Here is a 14,205-nt window from a genome sequence, read left to right on the forward strand (position 1 = left end):
TTTCTAATGTTATAAAATACATTAACAATTTTTATTCAAAATAACAATTATATAAAACCTTAAATTTATACGATGTTTATAAAATAATCAATGACTAATTACAATTTTAAGCAAAAAATCTTAATTTAATGAACTTATCGCACAAATAAAATAGTGATACACAATATATCAATACTTAAGAAATATTGACATAATTTATCCGACGCAGCTAATTACTAATAATAACTATTAGAAAATATTAATAACTACCTTCACAATAAACTCAAATAGAAGAGAAATACATTTATGTAGTAAAAAGTTATCTTACTTACTAATAAAATGTTTTAACTGAATTAATAAAGTTAACTAATGTAAAAAATAAAATCACAAATGATACATTAAAAACTGTATTAAAGTATAAAAACAAAAAGCATCTAATAAAAAGTTCCTTAATGTAAAGAAATGTTTCCAAAGCAACTACATGATAGACCCTAAAACTGTTTTATCAATATTTTTCTGTGTCAATATTTTATCAATATTAACTGATGTCAATTAATAAACAACATCAATTAATACACAATGCACTGACATATTACACAACAAATACTATTTTCCCATTATAAAAAAATGATTAAAAGGTTATTTTAATAGAACTGTAGTTAAATGTACTGAAACACACACGCGCGCGCACGCAGACAGAAAGAAAGATAGAGAGAGAGAGGGTGGGAGAGAGTGAGTGAATACTGTAACAATATACACTGTGAAATTCTCTAGTTTTCAGTGCCAAGTTGTGATCACATACTGAATGGTAATAGCTATCTAAAAACATCTTTCACTAAAATACAGTTTTTTCTTTAAACTAAGATGACAACTGATGTAATGAAAATTGTTATCCACCATGCTCCAGGTCTTTTTCTTTTTTTTTATCTTCAGTCATTTGACTGGTTTGATGCAGCTCTCCAAGATTCCCTATCTAGTGCTAGTTGTTCCATTTCAGTATACCCTCTACATCCTACATCCAGGTCTACAGACACAAAAAATTTAGATGACATCAGTAAAGTACAAACTTCTCGTACAATTTTTATTTGAAAATTCTGCTTTTCTAAAAATTTATTCATAGTATATATTAAAAATTAGTCAACATAAATTTTTTGCTAAAACAGATTAATTGAAATTTAACAAATCTTTTTTTATCAAACATTATTATACACATGCTAGATATCTGATAATGTAAACTATTCCAATGGATTATTTTTTAATGTTTTATGTAAAACCATTTTAATTTTAATGAATCATTTGATGTAATTGAAAAGAAATTCTGATAATTAATAGCCAAATTATATGAAACTGATAAATAGTACATAAGTCAAATTTTTGCATAGACAGGATTACAACATACAAACAGGTCTATTTAGTTTTAATTTATAATAAATTATTATCATAAGATAAAGATTGTAAAAATATACCTACATTGAAATGTAAATTAATAGAACTGCTTTTTATATGTCATTTTATATTGAAAATAGTTTTATTTTTATCTTCAATAGTACATAATGTCAATTTTACTTGTGTCCTTTTTTAACATTAAACCAGAGCTATAAAGAAGATACATTGAGTAAGGCCAAAAATTCTATTCTTTATCTACATAATAAATAATCACACTGCTAAAGGAAAAAAATTAGTGATAAAAATGACTTTTAGAAAAAACGCATTTCAAAATAACATGTTTTAAGGTAACACAAAAAAGTGTTAGCAGTGTTATGGCCAAAGACTGACAGATGTGCCAGTAGTATGAAAAAAGATTAAGGAAATTGTTTTTCACCTTAAATGTTTAGTTTCGGGCTTAATCTATTTTTAATTTCTGCTGTGGTATTGAAAGGACATTAACCAATTTATGCCATCAAAAGAAAATTCCATCAAACACTGTTTAACATAACAGCTCAGCACTATGCAAATTGATGATAATGATAATACTAACTACAGGGACTGGTCACAAAAACCAAATGGTTTTGAATAAGACTGTCTTGCCTATTTGTGTGGGGAGAATCAGACCAGTAACATTGTACACTTTGCTCAATCCCATTTCAGTATTAATGGACAGGAACAAACAACATCATGCATTTATTATAGACACACTCCCTTAAATATCGAAGCTTTGCGTCGGTCAAAAATCAGGTGTCCACACCCCCTACCACACAACATGCCATTGTGCTGAGCATATCAGATCAAAGTATTTGTTAGATACTGCATATGGATCTTCATTTTCATCCATGTAAAATTGTAGCAGTTCAAAAATTAAACCAGTGTGACTTTCAAAAGCGAAAATACTACCGATTTGATTATAAATATTCTTATTAATGAGACAATCATAATGTCATATGAGGCGAACTTCCACCTTTTTGGAGTGTGAACAGACATACTTTCTGGTACTGCATAGTAGAAAATCTTCATAAGCTTCACAAGAGGTCACTTGTGAACATGTAACAGTCTGGTACACAATAGCTAAATTCAGTGTGATAGGTCCATATTTTTATGAAGAGAACAGTCGAACAGTTTTGATTACTTCAGTTCGTTATGTGGAAATGCAGAATAATCTCCTTGCACCAGAGTTACATTGTCTTGAAATCAATACTGCAAACGTATAGAGTCAACAGGATGGAGCTACCGCACACACAGCAAGAATGTCAGTGAATGTGCTACGATAGATGTTTCCAGGACTGTGTCGTATCGAGAAATAGTGACCTTTCATGGTATGCCATTTCTCCAGATCTGTTGGCTTGCGACTATTAATAAAATGTAAAAATAAAGACATTTTTAACATCTAATATAACTTACTAATTTTACATATAAATGGTGACATGTAAAGCAACAACAGAAAACACAGTAAAGCTCAGTATATATCAATACAGGGGATGATTTTTACCATTAGTCATTATTGTAAAACTAAAACCAAATTTGTAATTCATTGTACACTATTATCCTACCTGATCCCCAAAAAATGTCTCGTACTGAGTACTAGAAGTCATCCAACGTTGGTACAGTGATAAATTGGCAAGAGTTGGTTTAATTAAATAGAAAATCTTCTCTCCCTAAAACAGACCAATAAATTTTATACATCACTATAGCCATTATAAAGTATTAAAAATCATAATATAATGTAAAAGGCAGATAATAAAATGGACTGAGATGTCCAATGATGGCATAAATGGATTTATTTTTCATTAAATAAAAAAAAACAAAGTTCTATTTTCTTTAATTTAAGGTAAATAATAATAATCTTTTACAAGATAATTAAATGTTAATTTTAATACTGCAAATTACAGACATGACTGTCCACGTTTCACCAACAGAAGTACATCTGTAAGTAATATCCATCTACAGTTTTTACAATCTTTCTTAAATAAATTTCAACTACAATTCAAATAAAGGCATTCCAACTGTCACACTTTGGCATATAGATAAAATTTGTTACCACAAGTAAAATAATCTTCATGCATATATTATGTTATAGTTGGAAAATTATTTATTTCTGTTTTTAATAAATCATTTTTAATTTAAATTTTAATGTCATAATCGGTAATATTTGTATATATATTGCTTACATCATACAATAAAACTATTCATTAACTAAATATATTCAACTCTTTATTACCTTATAAGCAGTTTTATATATATTTTTTTTATTTTGATAATCTTATAAATAATTTTTTTCAATATGATAAATAAATAAAATCAAATTTAAAATTAATAATCTCAATGAAATATTAAAAAAAACAAACAAAAACAGATTATTATTATTATAAATAAATAAATTTATATATATATATATATATATATATATATATGTTAATTTATAACCAAACTATTTTTATTTTTATCAATTTTTTATTAAACCGCTTTTATAGTGCATATAGTGCAACCTGCTTCTTCTTCAGTAACCATATCAAATAAATGACTATTTTAATATATATACATATATATATATATATATATATATATTTTTATTTTTTTTTTGAAAATTCAAATAATTTATCAAAATATTAATGAGTGTGCTAATTAAATTCAATAATATTATGTTACCATCAACATAGTAACAGAAAAACCTAAAAAAAAATTAATTCCAATAGTCTACTATGTGGGATCCCACACCATCAGTCAGTACACAATTCTATAATTACATCAAAACAAATAATTAAAATTTAATAAAATATAAATATTTTATAAACTAAAATGTATAAAATATAAACAGATTAATAATGGTTATTGATGTGCTTATTGTTTTGTAAATTTAAAATTTTTATTATTTGTTTGATGTAATTATAGAATTGTATACTGAATTATGATGCGGGATCCCATGAAAGTCGATTATTGGTATTAGTTTTTTTTCTGTTACAGTGTTGATGGTTAACATGTTATTACTGAATATATATATACATGAGTGTGTGTGTGTGTGCATGCATGCATATTTTTATAATGAAATTAAATCTGATATAACAGCTTTACAGCTTTAATTTGGAATTTACTGGAAAAAGCGGCCATTTATATATACTATATTATATTTATGCTTTTATTTTTAGTATTTCTTTTTTCTTATCATAAGCACTTTCATATGTGCTGTTTTAGCAAATGAGTATAGTTATTAAAACAAAAACGTTTGTATGTTATAGAAAAGAAATTGCAATATAGAAGAATCATTCTTAATGAAATTAAAACTGATGAACATATTGCAAATCCACTAGTGATAAGAAAAAAGACAAACTTAAAAAAAAAATTATATATAATTTGAATAATAATTTTCCTATATTCTGCTGCTATATTCAATTCAATAAATTACTTACTATATATACAGCTTATAGTTACTGCACAGCAGTAATAAAGATGCCAAGCCTGTTTTTTTACATGCATACAGTTTGTATAATATTTTGAATAATTATCTAACAATAACACCCCTCTTGCAGTTGTGTATTTACTTATATGTAAACCATTTACTAATACATTTAAACTAGTCAAACCACTGCCAAATCTATTTATTGCAAAGTAAAAAAATACAAATTACAAAAAAAAAAGTATACAGAAGTACTATACTACCTATTTTACTTCTGTAACTTATTTTATACTACTTTAACTTATTTTATATTACTACTAACTTATTTTACTACCTATAAATGTTAATTATTTATAATAATAGTAGTTGATCTTTCTAAAATTTTTATGAAATATAATATCATTAGCCAACCTACTGATTGTTCGAAATTAGATGCTTTAGTTTTAATTTAGTTTATTGTGCAAAAATGTGTAGATTATATTTTTACATTTGAAGAACATCTTTCTTCTCATTAAGATGATCATGAAATTGGTAATGATGTCTTTTTATAACACTAAGTTGTATCAGTCCACGTCAATGTGTTTCAACACCATTTTCATGTTTCTTTTTTGGTATTGTATCACCCAGTATTAAATTTTCTAGCCATTGTATGCATGGTCTTCTTTTTTTTCAACAGATTGAAAGCAAGTTTATTCACATCATCATCTGTCACCATAGCTATTTTACTTCCATTTTGATGGCTCTTCCATAAATTTTAGGCACATCACCTACCAATTCAGCACTGGTGAATCTCTACATACCCCATTTTTTATTAATGATTTATTATGTTATGTTTTCTGGCATTAAGTTAGATATATTTTAGTCAAGTTGGAGGCTTCACTTCAAGTAGAACTGTTCTGAGGGCTCCGCGTTCTGATAGCTTTTGATTGGTTTTTCTTGATTTTTTACCGGATACATGCAATTGGACTTGTGGTTTGGTATATAGTGATTACATCTGTAAAATTTTATCGAGTTTGGATATGGATTGATGATTTTATTGAGTTTTTTAATGGTGAACAGTTGTTTGGTTAGTTAGGCGATGGAATAACTATACTGTGTAGTTTTATTAAAGGTTTTTGGTGTGGATATAAATGTTACCTATTAGGGGGCACCATAAAGTTCCTGGATCCACATCATGCGTAATTTTAACAAGGTACATGGATTTTATATAAATTTTCAATTTATAAGTAATACATTGGAACAGTGTACGGAGAAGAAATTTTCTAAGTCCTACAAATAAGTGGTTGCAGGCTAGTGACAAAGGTCCTCACTTAGTAAACAAGGACTTAGAATAATTTTCATATATTTTCTTTAATAGGAATTATTCCAAGTCCTAAGGGTGTAGGGAGAAACTTCCTTCCGCTACAGCTTTGTATCCAATCCCTTCCCAACCAAATCCTTCAGGATCCAATCCAGTACTTTCCCATCTTTTACCCCCTCCCCATCCAAATCTGACCTTGGATTTAGAGAAATGCATTTTACCTCCCCACCAACCCTCCACAACCCCAAAATATACCATGTGGGTACTCAAATTGAGCAGAATTTGGTGGACTAGTGCTTTTTGAGGTCTATTTTTAAATCTGGTTTTTAAAAATAGATGTGTCTCAAAAATGAGGTTCGTACAATTCAATTCAAACTGCTGCTGGAGGGCTATTGATCTCGGCTGGGAGGTAGCCAGGAGGGACAGAGTTGATAAGGTCAACATTGCAGAACCCAATGTGGCGGTCGTTGAGAGCGAGAGATGGCTAATAGACAGTTTGGCCTCAGCAACCATTGGTTTTCCCAATGGTGGTGTACCATTGGTGGCAAGTGGGGCAGGAGCAGTCTTTGTATGGACTGACCAGGGGGAACTGGTAGTCCACAGTTGTTACCAATCACCTAATGTCGCAGTTCAAAACTTCATTGACTTCTTGGACACCCTGGGCAAAGAAACTGGTGGGCATGCAGACCAGAATGTGTTGTTGGCAGGAGACTTCAATGCAAAGTCCCTGACTTCTCAGGTACTATTTCATCAGTCTGAGGCTCACACTTGAGCGACATAGTTAGCGCACTAGGATTAATGTACATTAATGAAGAGGGCAACATGTACACCCAAGGCAGCTCTAGTTTGCCAATTGACCTGGATTTTGTAGTGGATTCCAAGGTCAACGATTATGGTGATTGGAGGATTTTGCAGGAGGAGTCCCTGTCTGACCATCTGTTGATCCAGTTTGACTACAGGGCTCACTCAGGACTCGTCTCTTTGGCCAGACTGGGTACCTCAAATAGTGGTTGCGGGAGGTTCACACAGCAGATAGAGCAGCAGCTGGCTGGGGTGGTATCGCCAAAGAAACTTATACACATAGTAAAAGAAGGATGTAGGACTTCTGGAGTAACGTATGATATCAGGAGACATCAGCACACATACTGGTGGAGCCTGACCATAGCCCTTCTGCACTAGAAATATTGGGCTAAAATGCAAGCGTATCAGCGGGCCAATAGACGTGGGACCCCCACAGGTGTTGCCGCTTCTAAACAGGATTACGCTGAGGCTAGGGCAGCTCTGTGCTGAAATTGATAACAATCCCTGGGGTAGAGGATACCAGCTCATGGCTGGAAGACTTGGTCGCTTCCTTCCTGTGATGACTGAAGAGCAGGTTAGGTCTTGTGTGCAGACCCTCTTTCCACACCAAGATAGTGGTAGAGAACATCCCGCCCTTGCAAAAAGAGAGCTTATTCGTGCTGACTGGCCTATGAAGTTGCGTAAAGGCCCAGGTCTTGATAGGATCCCGGTGGAGGTGGTCCACATTTTGGTGAAGATGCCGGAGACTTTGCTGTGGGTATTTAACAACACCTTGGACCTGGGCTGCATTCCAGAATCGTCCTGCTCAGGAAGTATGGGGTAGCAAGTGTTCTTAAACCATATCAACCAATCTGTCTTATTAACATCTGCAAGTTGCTGGAATGATTTTTGGATAACCGTCTTCACAAACGGATCGATAGCAAAGTTGGATTGCACCTGAGGTACAGGTTCTGAGCAGGCAGATCAGCAGTCAATGCAGTGACTGAGTTGATGAGCAGGGTGAGCGAGGTGGCTGCTGGGACCTGGAGGATCCCAATGGTGGTCCTCCTGGATGTGGAAAATGCATTTAACTACTTCAGTTGGAATTCCATATTCCAAGCACTGAGGGAGCGAGGCATTAGCGGCTACCTCCAACATATTCTCCAGAATTACCTGGATGACAAGCATCTCATATATAAACTGGATGGCTCAGACATTTGGTTTCATTCCACATGCAGGGTGCCACAGAGTTCTGTCCTGAGTCCATTATTTTGAAACATTGTATGTACAAAAATAAAAAACTTAAAACACAAAAAAAAGCAAAAAAACTTTTATTAATATAAAATTAAAAGCAAACACCAAAAACATTTAAGAATAAATACCAACAAAGCAGTCATATAATCAGTTACTATCCAGAAAAACTTGAATATACATAAATGAATTAATAAATAGAAGCAAAATAGAATAAAAAGAGACTCTACTCGTATCTACTACAATGTAGCACTATATGCAACTTGTAACAGAAAAGGTTTGTCCAGCAAGTACCCAAACAAAAGCTGAGGAAAACATATCTCTAAAGACCTCTTCTCATCATTTTCCCACATTTTACAGTTCACGTAAAAGAACAATCAAAATAATAGATAAATAAAATTATCTAAAAACATTCAGGTTAACGACAACCTTTAAAAATATGATATAAATCAATTTAAAATAACGATGAAGACAAATCCGTATGCATTCTGAAGACAACTTTGTTTTACAAATTGAATAACAGCTTATAAATAGTTCAAGGAACAAATCTGAAATTTAAGCAGTGATCAATTAACAGAATTGGCTACCTTATGTAAATATAGTAGCAGGATTTTTGCAATAGTTCTTTAACAGCAAGTAATCAAATTCAAGCTACATGACATTTAAAACTCAAAAATGGGGGAAAACTCAAAATGGTATCTTTTTCCATTCTTATACCAAAAGAATACCTTAAAGTGAACAAAAATAGGAATGTTTCATTCTAATTTATAGGAGACAATCCTGGTTCCCAAAATTAACAAACACATGTGTAAACATTTCATTGTATATCATAAAAATGTATCCTCACTTTCCCTTATTTATTATAAAATTACTGTACTGTCATTTGTACTATGGATAAATAATACAAATTGCACTATGCAATTATGTGCATTTTTTCTAACATTTTCAAATTTATCACAAGTCTTTTCAAAGTTTGATTAGGCTATAGACAATAGATACAAATATTATTATTAAAAATTAACACCACTTAAACCTCCACACTCAATACGTTTGCAGATATCTTTGCTTCATCAGAGCCTTTTATTTGCAAATTAAATTAAAATTATAAATAAAATACAAAAAACATTAAGTGGTATGTTTGTAATTTCAATCACTGATATAAAATGAACTACTATTATTACATTCTGCATCAGATAACGTAAGTATTATTTTTTTAGTACTAAGCAATTATACAAGGGGGACCAAAAAGTTATCTACCTACCTTAAAAAGAGTGGTGGTGGAGAGGTAGTGTCATTTTTATTATTCAATATAAGTCCCTTGCACTTCCACACACTTGCTCCTTTTAGCCTGCACAGAGGTTATACCAGAGTAAAAATAATTTTTATCTTGCCCCTCAAAATTCCCTGAAACAGCTATTTTCAATTCATCATCATTGTGAAAATGTCTGTCCAGAAGATTTTTCTTGAGGTTTATGAACAGGAAAATCAATGGGGACCAGGTCCGGACTGTAGAGAGGGTGGGGAAGTTCTTGAAATCTACACTCTCTCAAAGTTTGGTTTCTAACATGTGATGAGTGGACTGGAACATTGTCATGAAATAGCAAGACACTTTTGGTTACCTTCCCTCGCCGTTTTTCCTTTATTGCTGCCCATAGCTTCTGAAGATACACAGTGTAGACAATACTACTGATAGTCTTGCTTGTGCTCCATGTATTCAATCACCAAAATTCTCTCACTATCCTAAAAAATTGTGACCATGATCTTCCCAGCCAATGGCTAGGTCTTGGGGATCCTTTGTGTTTTCACTACATGTACTCTTGTTTGGTGTCAGGGTACCAGTAATGAACCCGTCTCATCACCAGTCACCAACCTACTGAAAAAATTTGTAGGATTCCTTTCATACAGCTGCAAGTTCTCCGCACTCAACTACACACAACATTGCTTCTGATGTGGTGTGAGGTTTCGTGGGACCAGGAACTGACTTTTGTCATGTGTAAATGGTGATGAAGTATTGTTATAATGGTTCCTTCAGACAACCCACATTCTATAGCAAGTATTGTGACCCTAACATGCCTATCTTCCATAACCAATGTCGGGTTGTGGTTGCTTCCACAGGTCTTCCGTTGCAGGGATCATCTTAAATGGATTCCCTGCCCCACTTAAATTGTTTGGACCAGAAATTCACTTAGTTTTGTGAAGCACATTATCACCATCCTACTATGGATGTCCTTTGGACATTTCCCTTCTTTGGTGAGAAACTCTATGATTGATCGATGCTCCAATTTCTGCAAATCCATTACCATAGCCGGGTTACTAACTTTGAAGGACTACTGTATCAACACTTGTAACAGAAATTCTAACACAATTAGGTCGTAGCACACACATATTATCAACTATATATAGGTATCAAACACATCTCAATACGAAACTCACAACACTCCTAGGTAGATAACTTTTTGAGTGCTCTCATATGTCACTTTTAATTTACTAATTTAAAAAATTACTGATAATGGCCTATATCTTAAAGCATATGAACACCAGAGTTTAGAGCTACCAGAATAAGTCTTCAAAGTTTCATAATAATATATTTTAGTTATTACTGAATTGATATCTTTCATAAAAACTCAAATTACAGATAACAACTATACCTTCAAAACATGATACCATACTGATGTGCCACCGAAATCAACATGGAAATCAGTATAAGAATCTTTAACACCAATTAAACAATATTTCTGAACTTCAGGTCTTTTGTATTGAGTATCATCATCTTCTATATCATTTGGCCACATAGTGTTAACCCAGTCTAACTTACGTGCGATATAAGGAGCCTCCACAATTTCTGCCAACCTACAATTCAAAGAGAATTCATTTAGGAATACATTTGGATAAAATTAATTAATAATTAAAAAAATTAATGACTTACACACAAATTGTGTTCTTTAACCAAAAACAACTAGGTCAGATTAGTTATGCATTTGCATAAGATGTCACCTCCTGATCACAGGCAGATTTAACAACCCTTCTCTTTTTTTCAGTTTTCTCCTTTAAATCTTCAAGCTACACTTAAAATATTTCAGTAATTTTGAAACTTCAGTTTTGATGATTCTATTTAAACTGCTAATCTTAGTGATGATTGAAAGATAATGGCACAATAGAACTTTGCAAACAAAAAAGAACAGTCAAACATAAACAGTGATATTCATTACTTAAAAAGACAGAAAATTATTATATTCTCCAAGTCTTATATTAAAGCACTTTTATATCTCTATATAAAAATTAAGACTCACTGGAGTTTAAAATTAAAAGTTCCATTTTTTTTTAGCAATTTTTTTTGAATATAACATTTAATTAGCTGTTTCTAATAGATCTAATATTAACCAAAGTAATGAGGATAGGAGACAAAAAGCCAATGAATATCTGCACAAAACAAGGGAAGAATTTTAACAAGTAAAACAATACAGATACACAAATACCATCTTAACAGAATGATCAAGAAGTGAAAATAGCATAACAATTTGAACAGAAACTTTTAAGGAAGCATTCAGAGAGCAGCAACGATGAGAGTTAAAAAAGAATAGACACTTAATCAGAAAAGTAAGATATGTGAACTAAGGGCCATAACCCAACAATTTTAGGTGATTTGACATGTGACACAAGTCATTTCTGAAAATGGTCTATCATCACGAATAACATCTCATACCAGGATTAATGTGATAAAGGAATATTGCTTCTGACAATAGAGGCTATTTTCACTATTTTCATTGAGGACTGAAGGTTTTGTTATCTATCAATAACATTGTCTTTTTATTAGTTAATGGACAATACTTAATAACATTATGTTGTCTTACTTCATGAGGTAATATTAAATAGAATATTATTTCTCAATACTGATTATAATTTTATATTATTTACTGGCGTTATCGGTTTAAGTGATAGCTTGAGTACACAAGCTACATTATTGATATTTAATTTATTGTTTTATTTTTGTTTATCTTACCGGCCCCCCAATAATGGAAAGGAAGCCGGCAGAAGAACTAGAAGTCGTCCCTGAGCCTACGACATCAAGACAGGAGGCAATGGAGAATCTGCCCATCCTGATTGCCACTGGCGCTGTAACATCTGACCCACTGATGGAGGGCTTGCCCCCCAGAGTGACTGTGGAGGGCAGGAAGGGAGCCAAATGGCTGAAGGTGAGGCAGTCCTCCACCAAGGAGGAGGACATACCTCTTGACTTGGAGATGACAGTCTGGTGGTTTGAAAAGCTAGCCAAAGAACTCAGGAAAAACATGGAAAAAAAATGTTAAAAGAAGTATAAAGGAAATTGATACAGAGTTTACCGCTGCTGTTAAAGACTTACGGAGATTGGTTTATACTTCAGCCAAAGCTACTAAGAAGAACCAAATGGTCAAGGTGACTACCCAGACACTTGTTGATACTGGGTGCCCTATAGTTGATGAGCTTGATAATGGAGTGCCCTCACACCAACTTGTGGATTTTATAAGAAAGGTTTGGCCGAAAAAAGCCTTTCACATTAGATATAATGGCCATTGTGGACCTCATGAAGCGATTAAAGGACAGCTGTTTGACAGCTTGGCATTGAGGCATCCCCAGGTGTCCTGGCTCTTAAACAGACCTAGGCTTATGGCGGGTAATGTTCTGACTGCCACTTTGAAGGCCAGACTTATTGGTGGGTCTCCTGAAGACACGATGCCAATGAAGAACACTTCCACATAGTTTTTGTTGACTCCGGTAGTGGTGGCGACCTGTCACAGGAACTGTTTAACGCAATCGATAAGGTAAGAGCAAATAATGGTGGATGCCTGGGATCAATGCAGGCTGAAGTGTACAGGCAGAACACTGCAGTATACATGAGGAAAATATTGGAGTGGGAGGGAAGGAAATCTAGGCAGACATATCATCTGCTGGAAAAGTAATGACCCTGCCAACCAACTGCACAAGACAGAGACACTTGTTATTAAGGTGGCTCCAACTACAACATATGCGGACTTGCTGAGATTCATTAAAACAGAGGTGCCAGTACCAGCAATGTATGAGATATTATCGATACATAAAGCTGGTAGCAGTATGGAAGACAGAACTGCAGCGCGTGAGTTTAACATGGTGGATCTCCATGGCTCTCAAAGAGGCCGAAAATTCCAATCAGCTTGGGAACATTGTAAAGTACTTTACAAACAGAGGAGGAGGGAGCTACAGCTCATAAGGGAATCCAAGAAGGCTTGCTGGCACAAACATACTGAAGAGATCGAAAAGGATCAGTGGAGAAGACCATACAAGATTATTGTTAAGTATGCTGTGAGACCTAGAGTATTCACTGCTATAGCCCAGCACATCAATGATGGATTATTTCGATGTGGAGATGGGGTTCCGGCGACTACCTCAGGTGAGATAGTACATTTACCAATGTTCACGAAGGAAGAATTGATCACAGTGATGGAGCGCATACCTTGTGACAAGGCCCTTTGTCCTGATGCGTTACCGAACCTTGTGATTAAATTGGCAGTCCAAGCTAATATAGATGTATTTCTCGATGTTTATAATACCTGTCTGAGAGAGGAGGTATTCCCCAAAGCGTGGAAAGCACTGTGTCTTGTACTGGAGCTGAAACCTGGACGTGATCTGGCGTTTCCATCGTCCACTGGCAATGATTAATACATTGGGGAAAATCATGGAGTGTATGCTCCAGCAAAGGCTGGTTCGTGCAGCGGAGGATGCAGGCAGCTTCTTGGGGAGATAATATCATTTTCAAGCTGGCAGGTCTGCACTTGATGCAGTGGAAGGGGTGATAAGCATGGCTTGGATGTATCTTGCAGAGCGTAAAATGTGTGCGTTGGTGGAGTTGAACGTGAGAAATGCATTCAATTGAATTTCTCACGTCGCCATTGCAAATGAAGAATCCAGAATCTGCAGGTTCCTGCATATCTGCTAAAATTATTAGTCTTACTTAAGAGACAGGCGACTGACTTATACGGCAGAGAATGGCACGATTGTAAGGACTATTGATCGGGGTGTGCTGCAAAGGTCGGTCCTTGGACTGAACTTATGGAAT

General features: G+C 33.7%; 1 protein-coding gene across 1 annotated transcript in view; it reads right to left on the reverse strand.

The window, feature by feature from the left end:
- Positions 1-14,205, reverse strand: part of LOC142323329 (histone lysine demethylase PHF8-like) — a 64,881-nt gene that overhangs the window by 30,437 nt on the left and 20,239 nt on the right. Inside the window, exons 6-7 of the mRNA XM_075362815.1 lie at positions 10,784-10,985; positions 2,964-3,068 (exon numbers count right to left, since the gene is read on the reverse strand). Coding sequence (XP_075218930.1) covers positions 2,964-3,068; positions 10,784-10,985 — 307 coding nt within the window. The remainder of the gene's footprint in view (positions 1-2,963; positions 3,069-10,783; positions 10,986-14,205) is intronic.

The sequence above is a fragment of the Lycorma delicatula genome, chromosome 4, assembly GCF_047948215.1.
Source record: "Lycorma delicatula isolate Av1 chromosome 4, ASM4794821v1, whole genome shotgun sequence".
NCBI classification, from domain to species: Eukaryota; Metazoa; Arthropoda; class Insecta; order Hemiptera; family Fulgoridae; genus Lycorma; species Lycorma delicatula.